The 23,393-nt window shown below is 58.9% G+C and overlaps 2 protein-coding genes and 1 pseudogene across 2 annotated transcripts; 2 read left to right on the top strand and 1 right to left on the bottom strand.

Annotated features, from left to right (window-relative positions):
• The window catches only part of LOC119696514, a 72,730-nt pseudogene extending 53,288 nt beyond the window's left edge, over nt 1–19,442 (top strand).
• LOC119696498 (zinc finger and SCAN domain-containing protein 2-like) lies at nt 346–2,616 on the bottom strand. The gene is made up of 2 exons (XM_038126245.1): nt 2,576–2,616; nt 346–2,392 (listed from the first exon to the last, which is right to left on the bottom strand). Exons 1-2 carry the CDS (start codon nt 2,595–2,597, stop codon nt 1,239–1,241), a joined length of 1,176 nt encoding a protein of 391 aa, XP_037982173.1. The 5' UTR covers nt 2,598–2,616; the 3' UTR covers nt 346–1,238.
• Nucleotides 19,443–20,399: 957 nt separating the features above from the next.
• On the top strand, nt 20,400–21,917 carry LOC119696495 (zinc finger protein OZF-like). The gene has a single exon (XM_038126240.1). It carries the CDS (start codon nt 20,414–20,416, stop codon nt 21,647–21,649), a length of 1,236 nt encoding a protein of 411 aa, XP_037982168.1. The 5' UTR covers nt 20,400–20,413; the 3' UTR covers nt 21,650–21,917.
• Nucleotides 21,918–23,393: the final 1,476 nt, after the last annotated feature.

Here is a 23,393-nt window from a genome sequence, read left to right as displayed (position 1 = left end):
CGGCTGGGGACACAGCTGGGGACACCCCTGTGGGGATGGGGGTGGGGGGTGAAGGGGTTTTGGGGTGGGGAGAGGGTTGGAGGGCAGGATGCACCCAAAAATTTGCCAAAGTCAATGGGGAGGGTGTCCAAAATTTGGGGGAACAATGGAAAACAGGGAAAGGATCCAAAATAGGGGGGAAAGGACCCCAAATAGGGGAGGAGTGACCCAAAACAGGGGAAGGACCCAAAATACAGGGAAAGGATCCAAAACAGGGAGGAAAAGACACAAAACAGGGAGAAGGGACGCAAAAGAGGGGGAGAAGGATCCAAAATGGGCGGGAGGACCCAGGGGCATGTGCACCCCCCAGAGAGTCCAGACCTCCCCTTTGTCCCCTAACCTGTTGCATATGCATTAGGTTTCACAACAGGTTCACATATATTCATTTACTAGTTTCACATTACAATTAGCTCTCTGGTTGTCCATCCCTCTCCTGCAGCCTCAGTTTTGGTTTCCTTCTTGTTTCAAGGTCAAAGTGGCCACTCTTATTGTCCTCTAGCTTGGAAATTCACATTCCTTTCATCTTGTTTGAGGCAGTTTTTTTCAGCTGTCAGCACAGCAAATTATAATAGACTCCACAGACTGAATAATTCAAGGCAGCACACTTCACCAAAATCTGAAAGAGATTTCTTACCCAAGTTAATTATTAACCCCATGTCTCAAAGGGATCCACAGAAACCTTTTCATTTCAAGGCCAAAACAAAAGGATTTACGTGTCCCTGCTGGCAGAGCATCTACATGCTTGGATGGGAGGGAAGAACCTTTTTCGGAGGGGTTTCCACCTCACTGGCTCCAAAATCAGGGGTTTGCCCCAATCTGTCCCCGTTTAGCTGTGGAAGATCCCCATTGGCCAGAGAGAATTAAAAGGATGGAGTTATGTTGGAGACGACCTCCAAGGCCACCCAGTGTTCCTTGATGCCACCAGAAGATGCAAAAATTGAGATTTTTCTGGGGTCAGAAGTCAACAAAACTGCTTTCCACAAGGGATTTCTGATGCTGGGCTGTGGACGTATGCAGGTGCCCAGAGGGAACCAGGAGGACGTGGAGCCCCCAGGCAGGTGTCTTCCCAACACGGATCACCAGCACCACAGATCACTGGGGGTCGCTCGGGATCATCCAGCGCAGATCCTCCCGTGGGGGATGGAGCTGGAGCAGCGCACAAAGCTCTTCCTGCACTCGGGGCACTCGCAGGGCTTCCCTTAGTGGTGGCTCTGTCGGTGTCTGGTCAAGTGAGCGCTCTGGGAGAAGCTCTTCCCACACTGGGGACACTCGTAGGGCCTCTCCCTGGTGTGGATGCGCCGGTGTTTGAGGAGGGTGCAGTTGCGCTTGAAGCCCTTCCCACAGTCGGGGCAGCGGAAGGGCCTCTCATCCGTGTGAATCCGTTCGTGCAGGAGGAGAGCGGAGCTGGTTTTAAACCTCTTCCTGCATTTATGGCACTCGTAGGGCCTCTCCTCGGTGTGGCTCTTCAGGTGGACAGTGAGGGTGCAGTTGCGCTTGAAGCCCTTCCCGCACTCGGAGCAGCGGAAGGGCCTCTCGTCTGTGTGAGTGCGCTGGTGCTTGAGGAGACTGGACGTGGTTTGAAACCTCTTTTTGCATTGATCACACTCGTAGGGCCTCTCCTCTCTCTGTGTGCTCTGGTGTCTGATCAGGCCAGCATGCTCGCAGAAGCTCTTCCCATACTCGTAGGTCTGTTCCCCTATGTGGCTTCTCTGGTGGATGGTCAGATCCTGATTTCTTCTGTAGCTCTTCCCACACTGCCCACACTCATAGGGCCTCTCCCCAGTGTGGATTACCATGTGGTTAACCAGGTTGGACCTATGGCTGAAGCTCTTCCCACACACCCCACAGTTGTAGGGCCTTTCCCCCGTGTGGCTCCTCTGGTGTCCGATCAGGTCGACACGCATGCAGAAGCTCTTCCCACACTCGGCACACTCATAGGGCCGTTCTCCTGTGTGGATCCTCCGGTGTCTGGTCAGGTCAGAGCTCGACCTGAAGCTCTTCCCACACTCCCCACACTTGTATGGCTGTTCCCCTGTGTGGATTCTCATGTGGCAGATCAGGGCGCATCTCCACCTGAAGCTCTTCCCACATCCCGAGCACCTGTGGGGCTTCTCCTCATCTTGCAGCTGCTCATGGAGCCCCAGCTCCGAGCTTTGGCCGCCTCCCCGGCCCTGGGTGGGTCTTTCCTCCTCAGATCCCCGTGATCTGCGTTTGCAGCCCCTCCTGGTGAGGCATCTCCGGGGCTTTTCCTCCACGCTGGATTCCTGCACTGTGGAGGTGCTCAGAACGGCCTCTTCCACCAGGTTCTGCTGTGGGGATTTGTCCTCCCTGCTCTCCATGCTCAGCTCCTTTCCTGAGGGAGGAAGGACAAGGAGAGGATGGGATTTGCCGCTGTGTCCACAGGGAAGGGCAAGGAGATCCCGCGCATCCGCAGCAGGACGGTGTCCCCAGTGGGGTTGTCCTGCAGCTGGGAGCCGTGCTGGGCTGGGAGATGGAGCAGGAGAGAGGGGGAAAGGGGCACTGACTTCCTCCTCACCTGCCTGGGGCTCCCAGGCCATCTTCCTCCTCCTCGTGGCCTCCTCCTCCATCGGGCCAAGGTTTGGGAATGGGAAATCCTGATTTGGGGGGAAAACAAGGGCTGAGTGCGTTGGGTTTGATGGTCGCGCTGCCCAAGTGCAGCTGGAGAAGTCAGCGCCCCTTTCAGGCTCGGGGGCCCGGAGCTCGCTCATGTCCAGCCTCTCCCGCCCCTCCAGGCAGCCGGAGATCCCCAAGCTCCGGGATCGCCCCTCGGCGCTCTCTCCGCTCCGGGGCTCCCGCGTTCCCCCCGGCTCTCCCGGCCATCCCCAAACCCGAGATCGCCCCCGTGCGCGCCGATACCGGGCGATCGCCACGTGGGACCCGCCCAGAGACCCCTCCAGCGGAAATTTAGGGTTCGGCTTTGGGGTCCTGCAAGATCCAAACATCCCCTGCCCCGCGAAAAAACCCTCCCGGAGATCCCCCGACTCCGATGGATTTGGGGCGAGCTCGCCCTCCCCGCTCACCTGCGGGTTCCGGGGGGGATGCCGGCGGATCCGAGGAAGCTTCGGCCTGAGCGGCGGGGGAAGGGGGAAACCAATGTGGTTTGGATGCTCCTCTTCCTTTTCCTCCTCCTCCTCTTCCTCCCGCTGCTCCTCCGCTCCCAGCCCGGCCCGGGCAGTGCCGACAGCCAAAAGCAGCCGCGCTCTGCCCTGGGGGGGTTCTAAAGCGGCCCCGCCCCGCGCGGCACTGGGGGCGATACTGGGAGCACTGGGGGCGATACTGGGAGCACTGGGAACGCGTGTGAGAATACCGGGAGAGACACAGAGAGCAGCGGGGAGGAACCGGGAGCGCTCTCGCTGCCAGCGCCGCTCTGACCGGGAGCGCTGGGAGGGAACTGGGAGCGGGGCTGGAAATACAGGACAGAGACTGGGAATGGGACAGGGAATACGGAGAGGGACTGGGGATGGGAATATTGGAATGGCACCGGGAATGTGGAAACAGCAGTCAGAGCGAGAATATGGGATCGGAATTAGGAAGATGGGATCAGGATCAGAAACGGGACTGGGAATATGAAAACTGGGAATATTGACTGGAAACAGGAATACTGGAGTGAGACCGGGAATGGGAATATGGGAATGGGGCGGGGAATATAGAAATGGAAATAATGGGACTGGGAATACGAGAAAGGGAATACCGGACAGGGAGTGGGAATAGGGAATAGGGAATAGGACCAGGAATGGGGAGAGACACCAGGTATATGGGTCTGAGACCTGGAATGGGACCGTGAATATGGGACCAACTGAGAATGGGATCAGAAATGGGGACAGGGACTGGAGATGGGAATGTGGGAACAGGACAGGGAACATGGAAACAGTAACTGGAGAGAGAACATGAGATGAGGATTAGGAAGATGAGAACGGGATCAGAAATGGGAATACAGGAACGAGACTGGGAATATGGGAACAGAACAGGGAATACTGAAATGAAAAGATGAGAATGGGAGGGGGACCATGAATAAGAGAAGGGGAACAGGGACTGGGAATATGGGACTGGCAACCAGAGAACACAAGGCAGACATAGGGAATGACACTGGGAATGGGATTCATGCTGGGATGGGAAGAGGATGGGACCAGCAGTGGGGTGACATGCGAACGGGCCAGGGGCAAGGAGAGTGACAGCAGGGAGAGGGGGATCCTGCACAGGGGACAGCAGGAGCCAGGACAGGGGGGACATGGGGGCAGTTCCAGGACAGGGGGTCCTTGATCAGCTGCTCCAGAAGCTCCGCCAGGGTCTCCCAGCGCAGACGGAGCTGCTCAGCCTGGGGTGCCCAAAGCCCTGAGCAACCCCCAAGTCCCTCCCAGGAGCCCTCAACTCCCTGGAACCCAGAATAGCCCCAATCCCCTGGAAGACCCCCACATGTCCCCATCCCTGTCTTACTTCAACATCTTTATTTCTACCCCCGTTTTGGGTGTTTTGAAGGGACAAAGAGAAATGAAAGGAAAATCGAGGCCACGGGGAGCCAGGAGGATGTGGAGCCCCCAACACGGATCACCGGCACCAGGGATCGCTGGGGCTCTGCCCACCAGGGCTCACTGGGGATCATCCAGCGCGGATCCTCCCGTGGGGAATGGAGCTGGAGCAGTGCAGGAAGCTCTTCCTGCACTCAGGAGACTCTCAGGGCTTCCCTAAGTGGTGCTTCCGTTGGTGTTGGGTCAAGTTAGAGCTCTGTGAGAAGCTCTTCCCACACTGCCCACACTCATAGGGCTTCTCCCCGGTGTGGATGCGCCGATGTATGAGGAGGGTGGAGCTGCGCCTGAAGCCCTTCCCGCAGTCGGGGCAGCGGAAGGGCCGCTCCTCCATGTGAATTCGCTGGTGCAGGAGGAGGTCAGAGCTGGTCTGAAACCTCTTCCTGCATTTATCACACTCGTAGGGCCTCTCCCCAGTGTGGCTCCTCTGGTGGTTGCACAGGGTGGAGCTCCGGCTGAAGCTCTTCCCACACTCCCCACACTCATACGGCCGTTCCCCTGTGTGGATTCTCCAATGATAGATCAGGTAGGATCTCTTGCTGAAGCTCTTCCCGCATTCCGAACACTTGTGGGGCTGCTCCCCATCCTGAAGCTGCTCGTGGACCCCCAGCTCCGACCTCCAGCTGCCTCCCCGGCCCAGGGTGGGTCTTTCCTCCTCGGATCCCCGTGATCTGCGTTTGCAGCCCCTCCTCGTGCGGGATCTCCGGGGCTTTTCCTCCATCTTGGATTCCTGTGCCGTGGAGCCGATCAAAATGGCCTCTGCCATGAGGTTCTGCCGCGGGGATTTGTCTTTCCTGGTCTCCATCCTCAGCTGCCTCCCTGGGGGAGGAAGGACAAGGAGAGGATGGGATTTGCCTCTGTGCTGCAGGGAAGGGCAAGGAGATCCCCCCAGCGCATCCGCAGCAGGACGGCGTCAGCAACAGGATTGTTCTGCTGCTGGGGCCGTGCTGGGCTGGCAGATGGAGCAGGAGAGAGGGGGAAAGGGGCACTGATTTCCTTCTCACCTGCCTGGGGCTCCAAAGGCATCTTCCTCCTCCTCGTGGCCTTCTCCTCCTCCATTGGGCCAAGGTTTGGGAATGGGAAATCCTGGTTTGGGCAAAACACGCTGTGAGAGCATTTGGTTGGGGATTCCTCCTGCCCAAGCCCATCTCTAGAAGTCACCGGACATTTTGTGTCCATAAAAACCTTCAGACCACCAAGATTTGGCTGAAAAACCTCTCACAAATACCAAGATTGAGGCCCCCAAGACTTGAATGGCTCATGATCATCCCAAAGAACCCTTCCCAGGAGTTCCCCCTCTCTGGTCTCTCCCCTTTGGACTTCTGGGAGTCCTGCGTGGATTGAGGGTTCTCCTCTCCGGGGTCCCCACCCTCTCCAGGCTGTCTCGGGTGCCAGGAATCCCTGGGGTCCCCCCTCTCTGCTCTTCCCACCTTGGCCTTCTGGGGCTCCCCCTTCTCTCTGCTGCTGGGGGTTCCCCGCAGCCCCAGGGGCTCCCCGGCTCCCCCTCTCTGGGCTCCCACTCAGCGCTGCCGGGGCTCTTGGGCTCCCAGCGCTCCCGTTTCCCCTGACTCTGCTCCAGGCTGCGGGCAGCTCCAGGGCTTCCCCCTCGCCTGGCTGTTCCCCTCTCCAGGCTGAATCCTGGGGGTCTCCTCTCTCTGGGCTGCACACTTCGGTGTCCCAGTGTTCTCCCTCTCCTGCCTTCCCCCGCAAAAAAAACAACCTCCTGGGACACCCCCAAAATCTCCCCAAAGGCCATTTGCGGCTTAGCTTTGCAGTCCCTCGAGCTCCAAAAACCCCCCGGCCCCCTAAAAGTACCCTCCGAGGGAGCTCCCAGGATATTTGGATGAGCTCCCCCTCTGCGGTCACCTGAGATATGGGGGGACAATGCCCCAGGGGTCGGGAGGGCTGCGGGCACAACGAGGGCTTGAACCAATTGAAGACAAGGAATGGGAGTTCTACCAAGGGTTTATTTGTCACATTTGCATTGAAAAGGTAGAAAGGTCAGAACGAGGAAGACTGCATTTCCTTCCTCATTTTGGGACCCCTCCCCATGAAAGGGACCACCGACCCAATTCAAGGAACAAACTACGCATGCTTAATAGCTTTTGAACTAATTTCCATATGAAGCAGGGAATGGGATGTACCAAAATTATGAATATGTGTTGGTATTTTGGGTATTCAGTACTTGCATAGATAAAAGGACTCTGTAATCACCTGTAAATTGTGGTGTGTATTTGGGAGCTGTCCCCTATGCTGCCCGGCGTCGCAATAAATATACCCTTTCTAACTTTAAACTGTTAGAGAGTTTTTGACCGTCACAGCTGGATATCGGTACTGGATCAATATCCAGATTTTTATTAAATCAGGAGGCCCGGCAGATTGACTACACCACACTGCCCCAGACACGCCCAGGCAAGCACTATGTGCTGACCGCCTGGTGGAAGTTACCACCGGATGGTTGGAGACCTACCCCGTGCCTCATGCTACTGCCTGGAACGCCATCCTGGGCCCGGAAAAGCAACTCCTGCGGAGACACGGTACTCCTGAGAGAATCCAGTCGGACAATGGGACCCATTTCAAGAGTGGCCTCATAAACACCTGGGCCAGAGGACATGGTATTGAGGGGATAGACCATACCCCTTATCAGGCACCGGCTGCCAAGAAAGCTGAACAGGGCGATGGACTGCTTCAGACTACTCTGAAGGCACCTGGCGGGGGAACCTTTAGAAATCAGGAAATGAACTCAGCAAGAGCCACCTGGATGGTCAACACCTGAGGGTCCATCAATCGAGCTGGTCCTGCCCGTTCTGAACCCTTTCACACAGCGCATGGAGATAAAGTCCCTGTGGTGCACATGGAAGGGATTTTAGGAAAGACTGTTTGGATTAGTCCCACCTCAGGAACAGACAGACCTATCCGTGGGATTGTTTTCTTTATCTCTTCCACAAACCAATCCTCCCTCCGGGGAGACATCTGCTGTTAATGGGCCACTGAATCCCACTGCATGACTGATAAAATTGTATCATCCCATTGTGAGAAGCTCCAGCCAGGGGGAGAAGCCAAGCATTCCTGGCTGGATATAATCAGAGATCTGGAAGACCCAGCAGCCTTTCCCACTGGATTCCCAGAGGAGCAGCCCTTTCCCACTGGCTTCCTAGAGGAAGACCAGGCCCATCTACAGCACCACCGGACCTTCCGAGGAAAACGACACCCTTCTAAAGGGTCACTGCTTCAAGAGAACCACATCTGTCACTCCAGGAGGACTGCAGCCACAATTCCAATTGGGCTGCGATCAACACCCTGGCCACCAGGGTGTCAGGTCATATTTTCACTCTGTCAGTGTTGTTTTGTACTGCTGCATTGTTTATTTTATATTTTCAATTTTCTTCCCTAAGAAAGAGGTGTTATTCCTGCTTCCATATTTTTGCCAGAGAGCCACCCTTAATTTCAAAATTATACCAGTTTGGAGCAGAGGGATTTACATTTTCCATTTCAGGGGAGGCTCCTGCCTTCCTCTGCAGACACCTGTCTTTTCAAACCAAGAGAAGTGGTCTCGTTGTCAGTGAACGGAGGGGATGGGGGGATCCCCGGCCAGGAAATTGAGTTCCAGGGGGATCCTGTGGCGCAGAAATGGTGGATCGGGGGGTTTCCTGGAATGGGTAATGTGGGTTCAGGGAAATCTCCTTCCCAGAAATGGGGGTTCGGAGGGGTCTCAGTGCCCCCAAATGGAGGTTCAGAGAGGTGCTGATGCCCAGAAACGGGGGTTCAGCGATGTACTCGTGCCAGATAAGGAGTAACAGGGGGTCCCGGCACTGGGTAGCGGGGCGCAGGGAGTCATAGTACCCAGGAATGGGGGTTCAGGGGGGTTCAGGGAGGTTGCTGGTGCTGGGGATTCAGGGAGGTCACAGCACCCAGCAATGGGGGTGGATGGTGTTCCAGTGGCCGGAAATGGAAGTTCAGGGGGTTCCCAGAGCCCGGAAATTGCGGTTCTGGGGATTCCGGGTGTCGAGGGTCCCCCTCACCTCCCGCCGCCCCCCCCAAGCCCACCCAGGAGCGGCCCCAGCCCCAGCGCTGCAGCCAATCCGCTGCGCCGCTGCGGCCCCGGCCCCGCCCCCAGAGCCAATGGTAGACCGAGGATTCCGTGACGTCATCGGTCGCCAGGCAGATCGAGGCCGCACAGAGCGGGGAACGCGGAGCCCAAAGTGCCCGAGGCATCGCGGGCGGAGGCGACAGAAAATTCCAGGGAATTCCCCGCGATCCCCTCCTGGCATCCCCTGGGACCCTCCTCGGCCACGCTGAACTCGCGGGCCCTGCGCTCAAACCTGCCTGGAACCCGCTGGTGTCGGCCCAAAGCGGGGACAGCACCGGCACCCGCGGATCCATCGGCTGCGGGTCCCGCCCCTGGCGGAGCGGGACCGGGCGCTGGGACCCCGATCCCCGATTCCCAATCTCCTTCTCTCTCTCCTCTGCTCTCTCCCTCTCCTTCAGGTGATCGTAAACCCCAGAGCAGCTGCAGAGCCCCGTGCCCAGGCCGGGTTTCCCAGCAAAGGGAGGCCTGGGGGTGAGGTGCCCCGGGCTGGCCGGGAATGGGGGTCCGGGGGTCCTCGGGCTCACGGAAACAGGGGATCCAGGGGCTGCCAGAGGAGGAGAGCCGGGAAAGGGGGTGCAGGGGGTGTCAGTGCAGGATAAGGGGGTGCAGAGGATCCCGCAGCTGGGGAAGGAGATGCGGGGGCGTCCCCGTGCCCAGGAGTGGGGATTCAAGGAGGTTCCAGGGGGGCTCCCCAAAGCCCCTCCCAGGGGGGAGCAGGAGCTGGGTCAGGGGAGAGAAAAGGTGGCGATGCTGCCATGGGGGGGACACGGGGGAGTCACACGCACTGCCGCGGGGGGACAGGACCCCCGGGGACCCCCCTCACCTTCTCCCAAAGTGGAGGCCAAGCCCCAGCCCAGGCAGACGAAGCCCAACACGGAGCCCCTGAGCCCCGGCAGAATCCTGGGGGGCGTCTGGTGGCAGCTCCGGGGGCGGGAGGGGCAGGATCAAGGAAAGGGTGGTGGCTGCTGGGAAGGGACTGGGATGCACCAGGATACACTGGGATGCACCAGGATACACTGGGATACACCAGGATATACTGGGATAGATACACTGGGACACATTGGGATACACCAAGACACACTGGGATACACCAGGACAAATTGGGATACACCAGGATACACTGGGATACTCCGTGATACTCCGTGATACACGGGGATACACTAGGATACACTGGGATACACCAGGACACATAGGGATACACCAGAATATACTGGGATACACCAGGATACACCATGCCCAAGACTAGGACCCACTGGGAGCAGGATCAGGGCACACTGGGAACCAGCAGGAGCAGAGCTTGAGCAACTGGGATCATAGTGGGACCAACTGGGATGGACTGGTAGTGACGGCGATCATACTGGTGGAAACTGGAACCTTACTGGGACATGTGGCTGTGACTGGGAATGACTATGAGTATGCTGAGGGCAACTGGGATATACTGGGAGTGTCTGTAACCATACTGGGGGTGACTGGGAACACACTGAGAGCGACTGGCAGTGACTGGGCCTACACTGGGGGCACCTGGGATTGACTGGGACCATGCCCAGGGAGACTGAGATCCCACTGGGATCATACTTGGAATGACTGGGTCTGTGCTAGGGGCAACTGAGAGCAACTGAGGTCACACTGGGATCATGCTGGAAGTGACTGGGAGCAGGCTGAGGGCAACTGGGGTATACATGGAATGATACGAATCCCACTGGAGGAGGTGACTGGGGTGACCGTGAGCAACTGGAAGCATGCTGGAAGCTACTGGGAGTGAGGGGAGACACACTGGGGGAACCGGGATATACTGGGAGAGACGGGGAGTGACTGGGACCACAGAGGAACCATAAAGGAAGTTACTGGAATAATACTGGGAGTACCTGGGAGTGACTGGGACCATGCTGGGAGGGGCTGGGACTATACTGGGGGTGAATGGGAAGCCCTGGGACCATGCTGGGATCATACTGGGCTGACTGAGAGTCACCTGGGGGGCACTGGCCCAGCTGGGGCTCATGGTTTTTCCCTGAGGGCTGCCCCGGGTGCTGCTGCCAGCCCTGGCCCCACAGAGCTGAGGGACACGGGACAGCTGAGGGACACAGCACAGCCAGGGAACACGGCCTGGCCGAGGGACACTGAGCTGCTGCACTTTGGGCTGCTGTGCCCGGGCTGTGGCCCTTGGGCTCCCAGCACAGGCCAGCGAGGAGAATCCCCTCCAGAAACTGCTCTTTGCTTTGAGCTTTGCTCTGGAACATTCCCAAGGAGCCCCGGCAGCGGCTGCAGCCCGGCCGGGTGCCCGGGGCCACCAAAGCCGCTCCGGCCGTGCCCTCCTGCCCCGGGCAGGGCACGGAACAGCCAAGGAAAGGCTCGGGCTGGGCTCAGGGCAGGGACAGGGCACAGCAGAGCTGGCCTGGGCAAAGGACTGGGATTGATGTCCCACGGAATCCCAGCAGGGATTAGGTCTCATTGCACTGCTCTCATTGGATTGGTCACCAATTCAAATCATTTCCCCATGGAATTCCCATGGCAGTGGGTTGGGAGGGATCCATCCATGGAATTCTCACCTGAGTGGGATCAGAGTGAGATTCGGCCATGGGAATTCCTGCATTCCAAGTCTCCCATTCCTAAATCCCACACTCCCATAGGAATTCCCCTCCCACACCCACCTTTGTGCTCCAGAGCCTCCAACCATTGAGCTCCATCTGGGAGCTCTTCCACACAGGTGTGTCCCAGGTAATGCTTCATTCACTCCATGATGATCCCTTTGCATTCCCAGCACCTCTGGGTGATCCAGGCAGCACCGTCAGACCCTGCAAAGCTCCCGGGTCCCAGCTGGAAGGAGATGCAATCCCACCCCTCCTAGCCATACCAGTGGGATCCATGGATGCTCCACGGGAGAGGAGGTCACAGCTGGAAACCACCTGCGCTGTGTGGAGACCTGGGAATGAGGAGAGACCGGACCCGTGGAGTCGTGTCCCAGCCCCACAGAGCCCCTTGGAGCTCCCTGGACTCCCATCCCAGCCCCACAGGTCCCATCCCATTCCCAGAGATTCCCCCAGCCCCACAGATCCCAGCTCAGCCCCACAGATCCCCCCACTGCTCCCTGCTCTGGTTGTACTGGCCCCGTCTCCAGGTCACTGTCGGCCACGTGCTGGCTCCTGTCCTTGAGCCGGCTCTGGCTATCCCAACATCCCGGCTCTGGCTATCCCAATATCCCAGCCCTGGCTATCCCAATATCCCAGCTCTGCCTATCCCAATATCCCAGCTCTGGCTATCCCAACATCCCGGCTCTGGCTATCCCAATATCCCGGGTCTGCCTATCCCAATATCCCAGCTCTGGCTATCCCAATATCCCAGCTCTGGCTATCCCAGTATCCCAGCTCTGGCTATCCCAATATCCCGGCTCTGGCTATCCCAATATCCCAGCTCTGTCTATCCCAGTATCCCAGCCCTGGCTATCCCAATATCCCGGGTCTGCCTATCCCAATATCCCAGCTCTGGCTATCCCAATATCCCAGCTCTGGCTATCCAAATATCCCGGCTCTGGCTATCCCAATATCCCAGGTCTGGCTATCCCAACATCCCGGCTCTGGCTATCCCAATATCCCGGCTCTGGCTATCCCAATATCCCGGCTCTGGCTATCCCAACATCCCAGCCCTGGCTATCCCAATATCCCGGCTCTGGCTATCCCAATATCCCGGCTCTGGCTATCCCAATATCCCGGCTCTGGCTATCCCAATATCCCGGCTCTGGCTATCCCAGTATCCCGGCTCTGGCTATCCCAATATCCCAGCTCTGGCTATCCCAACATCCCGGCTCTGGCTATCCCAATATCCCAGCTCTGGCTATCCCAATATCCTGGCTCTGGCTATCCCAACATCGCTGCTCTGGCCATCCCAATATCCCAGCTCTGGCTATCCCAATATCCCGGCTCTGGCTATCCCGATATCCCAGCTCTGGCTATCCCGATATCCCGGCTCTGGCTATCCCAATATCCCGGCTCTGGCTATCCCAATATCCCGGCTCTGGCTATCCCAATATCCCAGCCCTGGCCATCCCAATATCCCAGCCCTGGCTATCCCAATATCCCGGCTCTGGCTATCCCAGGAGGGGCAGGGAGCTGGGAAAGGCAGGAATGGGGGCTCAGGGGTCCCAGGGCCAAGGAAAAGTGTGGGGCTGGGGGCTGGGAGAGGCAGGGGGGCTGGAAAAGGTTGTGTTGGTGCCGGATAAGGGGGAGCAGGGGGGTCTCAGGGCCAGGCAAAGGAGTAAAAGGGCGTCTCTGTTCTCAGGAATGGGGGCTCAGGGGCCCTCTGAGGGTCAAGGAAATGGGGGGCAGGGGCTTGGAGAGGTAGAAGGGAGTTCCAGGGGGTCCTTCAGCCCAGGAAAGGGGAGTCCAGGGTTTCCCAGAAAAGGGGAGTAACAGGGTGGGGCACCCAGGATGTTCGGGAAGGGGGAGTCCAGGGGGTCTCTGGTTTTGCAGAAAGTTGGGGCTGGGGGTTGGGAAAGGCAGGAATGGGGGTCCAGGGCATTCCAGAGTGTCCCAGGGTCAATGACACGGGAAGTCGGGAGTCTGGGAGCTATGGGATGGCCAGGAAAAGGGGAGCAGGGGGTCCTGCTGTCCTGAAATAGGGGATCCAGGGGGGTCCCTGTGCAGAAAAGGGGAGCAGGGGGGTCCCAGTGCTGGTAAGGGTGGCTCAGGGTCCCAGTGCCAGGGGTCCCATCCCCCCTGGCCCCCCCAGGAGCGCCCCCAGCCCCAGCGCTGGAGGTTGGGAGATGTGACAGTGCCTGAGGGAGGGCTGGGGGGGAATGGGGGGATCCCTTCCAGTTGTCCCCAGTGGAGGCTCTGTGAATCCCAGTGAATCCCAGTCACCCCCAGTGTGTTCCCAGTCACCCCAGTATGCTCACAGACACTCCCAGTACGTCCCAGTTGCCATGAACTCGAAATCATTCCCAGGCACTCCCAGTTACCCCAGCGTGGTTCAGCTGCCCCCAGTCACTCCCAGCACATCCCAATGGTAACCAGCACGCATCCTATCATTCCCAGCTCCTCCCAGTGCGTGTGCAGTTGGCTCCCAGCGTAGGCCTGGTAGCTCCCAGTAACCCCCAGTCAGGGTCCACTGACACCCACTATAGTCCCAGTATGATTGCAGCCACTCCCAGTGTGATCCCAGTATGATCCCAGTCACTTGCAGTCTAATCTCAGTCACTCCCAGGATGATTCCAGTTGCCCCCATTGTGATCCCAGTTGCCCCCTGTCAATGCCAGCATGACCCCAGTAGCCTCCCGGATGATCCCCATGATCCCTGTCTCTCCCAGTAGATCCCAGTCACCCCCAGCATGCTCCCAGTCACTCCCACTTCCTCCCAGTTGCTTTCAGCATGATTCCAGTTGCTCACAGCCACTCCCAGTCAATCCCAGTAGGACTCCAGTCACCCTCAGTGCGATCCCAGTCTCACCCAGCATGGGCCCAGCTGTTCCCTGTGTGCTTCCAGTCACCCCACTATGGTCACAGACACTCCCAGTGTACCCCAGTTGCCCTCAGCAAGTCCACATTCATTCCCAGACACTCCCAGTGGCCCCAGGATGGTGTCAGCTATCCCAGTATGATCCCAGTCATGCCCACAATATCCCAGTTGCCTCCAGCGTGCATCCAGTCCTTCCCAGTTACTCCAGTTTGCTTGCAGCATGATCCCACTTTCTCTCCGTTGCTCCCAGGAGCCCAAAGTGGGATCCCAGTTGCTCCCTTTCAACACCAGTATGATCCCAGGAACCTCCAGTATGATGCTGGTCATGTACCAGCACTCCCAGTATGGTCCCATTATCATCCCAGTGGCTTCCAGTCTCTCCCAGTATGGGGGATGGTGTGCATGGCGTGCTCCCAGTCACCCTCAGCTACTCCCAGTATTAACCCAGTCCCTCCCAGTATGATCCAAATATGACCCCAGTGTGCTCCCAGTCACTGCCAGTATGAGCCAGTTGGGCCCCACGTGGTTCCAGTTCCTCTCTTTCACCTCCACTTTTCTTTCAGTCTCTCCCAGTGCACCCCGGCTCCCTCCAGCACATTCCCATTCACTCCCAGTTCCTTCCAGTATGATCCCATTTGCCTACAACTGCACCCAGCCAGCCTCAGTGCAGTCACACTCACTGCCAGCAGGATGCCAGTCACCTCCAGCACGACCCCAGTATGATCCCAGTTGCACCCAATCACCCCCAGCATGCAGCCAGTCACTCCCAGTCCCTCTCAGTGTAGCCCAGTTCCTGCCAGCATCTTCCCAGTCACTCCCAGTTCCTCCCAGTTGCTCCTAGTATGATCCCAGCGGCTCACAGCTGCTCCCAGTCACTCTCAGAATGATGCCAGTATATCCCATTCGCCCCCAGCATGGTCTCAATTGCCTCCACAGGCTCCTACTCCCTCCCAGTATGATCCCAGGACAGGGATCCCTCCCTGGGATGCCATTCCTGGGATCCCCCAGCCCTTTCTGTATTGCCTGTCTCCTGGTTCTCCCAAAAGGAGCCCCAAGGGCTGGCAGTGCCCAGCCAGGGTCCCCAGCAAGCCCCAGCGTGGATGTGCAGCCCCCAGTTTTCCCAGTTTGCCTCTCCTTCTGCCCGTGCCGGGCTGTGCCGGCTCCATCCCCGCTCCTGGCGCGGCTGCGAGGGCTCCGGGAACGGGGCAGGAGGAATGGGGATGGCGGAGCGGGGATGGAGAAGCAGCGGGACAAGGGCTGCGGGGATTGAGAGAAGGGCCAGGAGGACGCGTGCAGGAGGAACAGGAAGAGGAGGGGAGGGAGGAAGAGCTGGGATAGAGGAGGAAGAGGAAGTGGACGCGGGGGGAACACGCGGTTCAAGCCCTCGCTGTGCCCGCAGCCCTCCCGACCCCTGGGGCACTGTCCCCCCATATCTCAGGTGACCGCGGAGGGGGAGCTCATCCAAATATCCTGGGGGCTCTGTTGGAGGGTACTTTTAGAGGGGCAAGCGGATTTTTGGAGCTCGAGGGACTGCAAAGCTAAGCCGCAAATGGCCTTTGGGGAGATTTTGGGGGTGTCCCGGGAGGTTGTTTTTTCGCGGGGGAGGGCAGGAGAGGGGAGGACTCTGGGACACCGAAGTGTGCAGCGCAGAGAGAGGAGACCCCCGGGATTCAGCGCGGAGAGGGGAACAGCCAGGCGAGGGGGAAGCCCTGGAGCTGCCCGCAGCCTGGAGCAGAGTCAGGGGAAACGGGAGCGCTGGGAGCCCAAGAGCCCCGGCAGCGCTGAGTGGGAGCCCAGAGAGGGGGAGCCGGGGAGCCCCTGGGGCTGCGGGGAGCCCCCAGCAGCAGAGAGAAGGGGGAGCCCCAGAAGGCCAAGGTGGGAAGAGCACAGAGGGGGGACCCCAGGGATTCCTGGCACCCAAGACAGCCTGGAGAGGGTGGGGACCCCGGAGAGGAGAACCCTCAATCCACGCAGGACTCCCAGAAGTCCAAAGGGGAGAGACCAGAGAGGGGGAACTCATGGGAAGGGTTCTTTGGGATGATCATGAGCCATTCAAGTCTTGGGGGCCTCAATCTTGGTATTTGTGAGAGGTTTTTCAGCCAAATTTTGGTGGTCTGAAGGTTTTTATGGACACAAAATGTCCGGTGACTTCTAGAGATGGGCTTGGGCAGGAGGAATCCCCAACCAAACGCTCTCACAGCGTGTTTTGCCCCCAAACCAGGATTTCCCATTCCCAAACCTTGGCCCGATGGAGGAGGAGAAGGCCACGAGGAGGAGGAAGATGGCCCAGAAGCCCCAGGCAGGTGAGAAGGAAATCAGTGCCCCTTTCCCCCTCTCTCCTGCTCCATCTGCCAGCCCAGCATGGCCCCAGCAGCAGAACAATCCTGTTGCTGACACTGTCCTGCCAGGGATGCGCTGGGGGGATCTCCTTGCCCTGTCCTGTGGCATGGAGGCAAATCCCATCCTCTCCTTGTCCTTCCTCCCCCAGGGAGGGAGCTGAGGATGGAGACCAGGAAAGACAAATCCCCGCGGCAGAACCTCATGGCAGAGGCCGTTTTGAGTGACTCCACAGCACAGGAATCCGAGATGGAGGAAATGTCCTGGAGATCCCGCACGAGGAGGGGCTGCAAACGCAGATCACAGGAATTTGAGGAGGAAAGACCCACACTGGGCCGGGGTGGAGGCCGGAGCTCGGAGCTGGGGGTCCACGAGCAGCCTCGGGATGGGAAGAAACCACACAAGTGCTCGAAATGTGGGAAGAGCTTCGGGTTTAGATGTCAGCTGATGTCCCATTGGAGAATCCACACCGGGGAACGGCCCTACGAGTGTGGGGAGTGTGGGAAGAGCTTCAGCCACAAATCCAACCTGCTTGGCCACCAGAGGGTCCACACTGGGGAGAGGCGCTACGAGTGTGATCAGTGCAGGAAGAGGTTCCAGACCAGCTCCCATCTCCTCAGGCACCAGCGCATCCACACGGAGGAGAGGCCCTTCCTCTGCCTCGACTGCGGGAAGGGCTTCAGGGAGAAATCTGAACTCGTCACCCACCGGCGCATCCACACCGGGGAGAAGCCCTACGAGTGTCCCGAGTGCGGGAAGAGCTTCACCCAGAGCTCCTACCTGATTGCCCACCAGAGGAACCACACGGGGGAACGGCCCTACGAGTGTGGGGAGTGTGGGAAGAGCTTCAGCCGAAGCTCCTGCCTGATCAAACACCGGATAATCCACACCGGGGAGAGGCCCTATGAGTGTGATCAGTGCGGGAAGAGGTTTCAGACCAGCTTCTGTCTCCTCAGGCACCAGCGCATCCACACAGAGGAGAAGCCCTTCCGCTGTGCCAAATGCAAGAAGGGCTTCAGGCACAAGTCCAGCCTTGTGAGCCACCAGCGGATCCACAGCGGGGAGAGGCCCTACGAGTGTCCCGAGTGTGGGAAGAGCTTCGGGATGATCTCCACCCTCGTTATCCACCACAGGAGGCACACGGGGGAACGGCCCTACGAGTGTTCCCAGTGTGGGAAGAGCTTCAGCACGAGCTCCAGCCTGACCCGCCACCAGAGGAACCACAGCGGGGAGAGGCCCTACGAGTGTGAGGAGTGCAGGAAGAGGTTTCCGACCAGCTCCACTCTTGTCAGGCATCAGCGGATTCACACGGATGAGAGGCCATTCCGCTGCCCCGACTGCGGGAAGGGCTTCAGGAAAAACTCCACCCTCGTCACACACCGGCGCAGCCACACCGGGGAGAGGCCCAACGAGTGTCCTGAGCGTGGGAAGAGCTTCTCAAAGAGCTCTGCCTTGACCAAACACCAACGGAGCCACCACTAAGGGAAGCCCTGAGAGTGCCCCGAGTGCAGGAAGAGCTCTGTGCGCTGCTCCAGCTCCATCCCCCACGGGAGGATCCTGGCTGGATGATCCCAAGTGACCCCCGGTGGGCAGAGCCCTGCTGGTGATCCATGGTACCAGTGATCCATGTTGGGAAGACAACTGGCTGGGGGGCTCCACATCCTCCTGGCTTCCCGTGGCCTAGATTTTCTTTGCATTTCTCTTTGTCCTTTCTGAACCCCCAAAACCTGGGTAAAAATAAAATTGTTGAACTAAGACAATGATTGGGCCATGGGGGATCCAGGGGATGTGGGAGATGCTGGGTTCAAGGGACTTGAGGGCTCCTGGGAGGAACTTGGGGGTTGCTCAGGCTTTGGGCACCCAAGGCCAAGCAGCTCTGGCTGCACTGGGAGACTCTGCTGGAGGTTCTGGTGCAGCCGACCAAGGACCCCCTGCCCTGGAACTGTCCCCCTGTCCTGGTTCCTGCTGTCCCCTGCCCAGGATTCCCCTCTCCCTGCTGTCACCCCACTTGCTCACCACCCGTTCCCATGTCAGCACGCTCGTCTCGTCCTGCTCCCATCCCAGTCCAAATCCCATTCCCACTCTCATTCCCTGTCCCGTGTTCTCTACCCGGTTGCCATTCCCATATTCCCAGTCCCACATTCCCTGTCCTGTTCCTGTATCCCCACTCCCGCATTTCTATATTCCCTCTCCCATTTCCATAGTCCCAGTCCCTGTCTTGCTCCCCTATTCCCGTTTCCAATCCTGATCCCATCTCCCTAATCCCCATCCCATATGCTGGCTCTGGTTGCCGCTTTCAAATTCCGTGTCCCATTCCACTATTCCCATCCCCGGTTCCATTCCAGGTCCTTCTCTGTACTCCCTGTCCCATCCCCAGTCCTCTTGCCCATTCCTGGTCCCATTCCCAGTCTCTGTCTTGTATTGCCAGTCCCATTCCCAGTCCCTTATTCGCAGTTCATGTCCCCATTTGCAGTCCTGGTCCCTGTCTCTTATTCCTAGTCCCATTCCCAGTCCCTGTCCCTATTCCCAGTCCCGTCCCCTATTCCTAGTCCCATTCGCAGTCCCTGTTCCCATTCCCGGTCCCCATTCCCGCCCCTATCCCCTCTCACTGGACGCCGCCGCCATCGCTCCGACCCTGACGTCACCGAGCAAAGCCCGCGCTGCTCCCGCCCACCAATCCCAGCGCGCGATGGCTCCTGAATTTACATAACCACGCCCTTCGGTTTGGCCCCGCCCACCGTAAAGCGCTGTTCGCTCCCAGTTCCCTCCCAGCGCTCCCAGTCAGAGCGGCGCTGGCAGCCAGAGCGCTCCCAGTTCCCTCCCAGCGCTCCCAGTCAGAGCGGCGCTGGCAGCGAGAGCGCTCCCAGTTCCCTCCCAGCGCTCCCGGTCAGAGCGGCGCTGGCAGCCAGAGCGCTCCCAGTTCCCTCCCAGCGCTCCCGGTCAGAGCGGCGCTGGCAGCCAGAGCGCTCCCAGTTCCTTCCCGCTGATCTCAGGATCCCACCCAGTGTTCCCAGTATCGCTCCCAGTGCTCCCAGTAGCACTCTCACTGACGCGCGGGGCGGGGCCGCTTTAGAACCCGCCCAGGGCGGAGCGCGGCTGCTTTTGGGTGTCGGCACCGCCCGGGCCGGGCTGGGAGCGGAGCAGGAGCGGGAGGAAGAGGAGGGACAGAGGAACAGGAGACGGAAGAGGAGCATCCCCAGCCCCACGCGGTTCCCCGCTCGCACCCTGCTGCATCGCCCCCCGGAACCCGCAGGTGAGCGGGGAGGGGAAGCTCGCCCCAAATCCATCGGGGGGGCGGGGGGCTCCGGGAGGATTTTTTCGCGGGGCAGGGGATGTTTGAGTCTCTGAGGACCCCAAAGCTGAGCCGTAAATGCCCCTACAGGGATCTTGGGAGGGGTCCCACTTAGGATCCGTACCGGCAGGGAGGAGGGGATATCGGGTTTGGGGATGCCCGGGAAAGCCGGGGAGAACGCGGGAGCCCCAGAGCGGGGGGAGCGCAGAGGGGCGATCCCGGAGCCGGGGGACAAACCGGCTGCCTGGAGGGGCGGGGGAGGCTCGGGATGCGCGGGCTCCGGGCCACCGAGTTTGAAAAGGGTGCTGAGTTCTCCAACTGCACTTGGGCAGCGGGACCATCAAACCCAACGTGCTCAGCCCCTGTTTTCCCCTGAAACCGGGATTTCCCATTCCCAAACCCTGGCCCGATGCAGAAGGAGGAGACCGCGAGGAAGAAGATGGCCTGGGAGCCCCAGGCAGGCGAGGAGGAAGTCAGTGCCCCTTTCCCCCTCTCTCCTGCTCCATCTTCCAGCCCAGCACGGCCCTTGGCTGCAGGAGAACCCCTGCTGCTGATGCCATCCTGCCAGGGATGAACTGGGGGGGATCTCCTTTTCCTTCCCTGTGGTGTGGAGGCAAATCCCATCCTCTCCTTGTCCTTCCTCCCCCAGGGAAGGAGCTGAGGATGGAGAGCAGGGAGGACAAATCCCCGCGGCAGAACCTCATGGCAGAGGCCGTTTTGAGCGGCTCCACAGCGCAGGAATCCAGCGGGGAGGAAAAGCCCTGGAGATCCCGCACGAGGAGGGGCTGCAAACGCAGATCACAGGAATTTGAGGAGGAAAAACCCGCCCTGGGCCGGGGAGGTGGCCAGAGTTCAGAGCTGGGGGTCCATGAGCAGCTCCAGGATGGGGAGAAGCCCCACAAGTGCTCGAAATGTGGGAAGAGCTTCAAGTTCAGATACATGCTGATCCACCACGTGAGAATCCACACTGGGGAGCAGCCCTACGAGTGTGATAAATGCATGAAGAGGTTTCCGACCAGCTTCTGTCTTCTCAGGCATCAGCAGAGTCACACAGAGGAGAGGCCCTTCCGCTGCCCCGATTGTGCAAAGGCCTTCAGGCTCAAGTCTATCCTCGTCACCCACCAGCGCATCCACACCGGGGAGAGGCCCTACGAGTGTCCCGAGTGTGGGAAGAGCTTCACCCAGAGCTCCATCCTGACTGCCCACCTGAGGACCCACACGGGGGAACGGCCCTACGAGTGTGCAGAGTGTGGGAAGGGCTTCAGGACGAGATCTGAACTGACCATCCACCAGAGAAATCACACCGGGGAACGGCCTTTTGAGTGTGCGGAATGTGGGAAGAGCTACCAGAGGAAGTGCCACCTGACCCGCCACATGGTAATTCACACAGGGTGGGAATGTCCCTACAAGGGCAGACAGTGTGGGCAGGGCTTCCAGACGAGCTGCCACCTGACCCGCCACATGGGAAATCATACAGGGAAACGGTCCTACGAGTGTGGGGAGTGTGGGAAGAGCTTGAGGTGCAGGTCTGAACTGATTGTCCACCAGAGGAGCCACACCGGGGAACGGCCCTTTGAGTGTGGGGAGTGTGGCAAGAGCTTCATGTCAAAGTCCCACCTGACCTACCACCAGAAGAGCCACACTGGGGAGAGGCCCTACAAGTGCGATAAATGCTGGAAGACGTTTCCAGTCAGCTCCAGTCTCATTCTGCACCAGCAGCTTCACACGGATGAGAGGCCCTTCCGCTGCCCCGAGTGCGGGAAGGGCTTCACCCGCAACTGCAATCTCATCACACACCGGCGCAGCCACACCAGGGAGAGGCCCTACGAGTGTCCCGAGTGTGGGAAGAGCTTCTCGCAGAGCTCCGTCTTGGCCAGACACCAACAGAGCCACCACTAAGGGAAGCTCTGTGAATGCCCCGAGTGCAAGGAAGAGCTTTGTGCGCTGCTCCAGCTCCATCCCCCACGGGAGGATCCACGCTGGATGATCCCCAGTGACCCCCAGTGATCCGTGTTGGGAAGACACCTGCCTGGGGGGCTCCACATCCTCCTGGCTCCCCATCGGCACCTGAACTCATCCACAGACCAGCATCAGAAATCCATTTCGTAGAGCTGATTTCTCGACTTCCGACCCCAGAAAAATCTCTCTTTTTGCATCTTTTGATATCATCAAGGAGCACTGGATGACCTTGAAGGTCTTCTCCTACATAAATTCATCCTTTCAATTTTCTCTGTCCCACCAGCATCTTCCAGAGCCAAATGAGGACGGACTGGGGCAAAAGCCCTGATTTTGCAGACAGTGGGGTAGAAACCTCTCCCAAAAAGGTTCTTTCCACCCACCCAAGCACATGGTTGCTCTGCCGGCAGGGACACATAAATCATTTTCTCTTGCCTTGAAACCAAAAGGTTTCTGTTCGTCCCTTTCAAAGCCCTGAAACTGAGGTAAAAATAACAACATTGAACTAAGGCATGGATGGGGACATGAACTAGGACAGCATCAGTGCCACCACCTGTGCCACCACAGTGCCACCAGCACCTTCATCTCGGCCATGGCCCAGTGCTGTCTGATGCAGTTCCTGCCACCACGTTCCAGCTGTCACCACTGCAGTGTCCCAGCCAAATGTCACCACCCGTCAGGGCAGGACGGGGGCCTTGTTCAGCTGGTGACAAGTATCCCAGAAGCAAGTGACAGGCCCCAGGGTGTCCCAGGGCCACTGCACTCAGGGGACCACAACCACCTGCTGGGGACAGGGCAAGGCTTGGTGTCACCCAGGGGCCCATGTGGCCCCATGCTGGGTGCCCCCAGAAGTGTCCTGATGGCAGTGTCCCCACAGTTGTGGTGACATTGTCCCTTAATGTGTGTCCTGGTGGCATTGCCTGCCCTCTGTTTGTCCTCATCCCTCACCATGGCTCCCTGTCACCCCTCTGTGTGTCCCTGTCCTGCCCCGTGTGTCCCTGTCACCCCTCTGTGTGTCCCTGTCCTGCCCCGTGTGTCCCTGTCACCCCTCTGTGTGTCCCTGTCCTGCCCCGTGTGTCCCTGTCACCCCTCTGGGTGTCCCTGTCCTCCCTGTGACTCACTGTCCCCATCTCCCCTGTGTGTCCCTGTACCCTTCCATCAGTCCCTGTCCCCCACCTCCGGGGGGGCCAAAGTCCCCGAGGTCCTGGCCCATGTCCCACAGGGTGTCCCCGCATCCCTCAAGGTGTCCTCGTGTCCCTCAGGATGTTCCCGTGGCTGCTCCTGGCTCTGAGCATCTGCACCTGCCCCAGCTCAGGTAGGGACATGCCACAACACCGTGTGACACCAGATGACGTCCCGTGACACCCTTTGTCCTCTGATTTTGGGTCCTTTCCCCCCAGTTTGGAACATTTTCCCAGTTCTGGATCCTTTCCCCCTCTTCTGCGTCCCTTCTCCCTGTTTTGTGTCTTTTCCTCCCTGTTTTGGATCCTTTCTCTGTCATTTGGGTCTTTCCCTGCTTTGGGTCACTTCTCCCCTATTTAGGGTCTGTTCCCCCCTATTTTGATCCATTCCCTGTTTTCCATTGTTCCCCCAAATTTTGGACACCCTCCCCATTGACTTTGGCAAATTTTTGGGTGCGTCCTGCCCTCCAACTCCCTCCCCACCCCAAAACCCCTTCACCCCCCAC

This window comes from Motacilla alba, unplaced genomic scaffold (assembly GCF_015832195.1).
Source record: "Motacilla alba alba isolate MOTALB_02 unplaced genomic scaffold, Motacilla_alba_V1.0_pri HiC_scaffold_31, whole genome shotgun sequence".
Classification (NCBI taxonomy): domain Eukaryota; kingdom Metazoa; phylum Chordata; class Aves; order Passeriformes; family Motacillidae; genus Motacilla; species Motacilla alba.
This window is presented reverse-complemented; position numbering and strand designations above follow the sequence as displayed.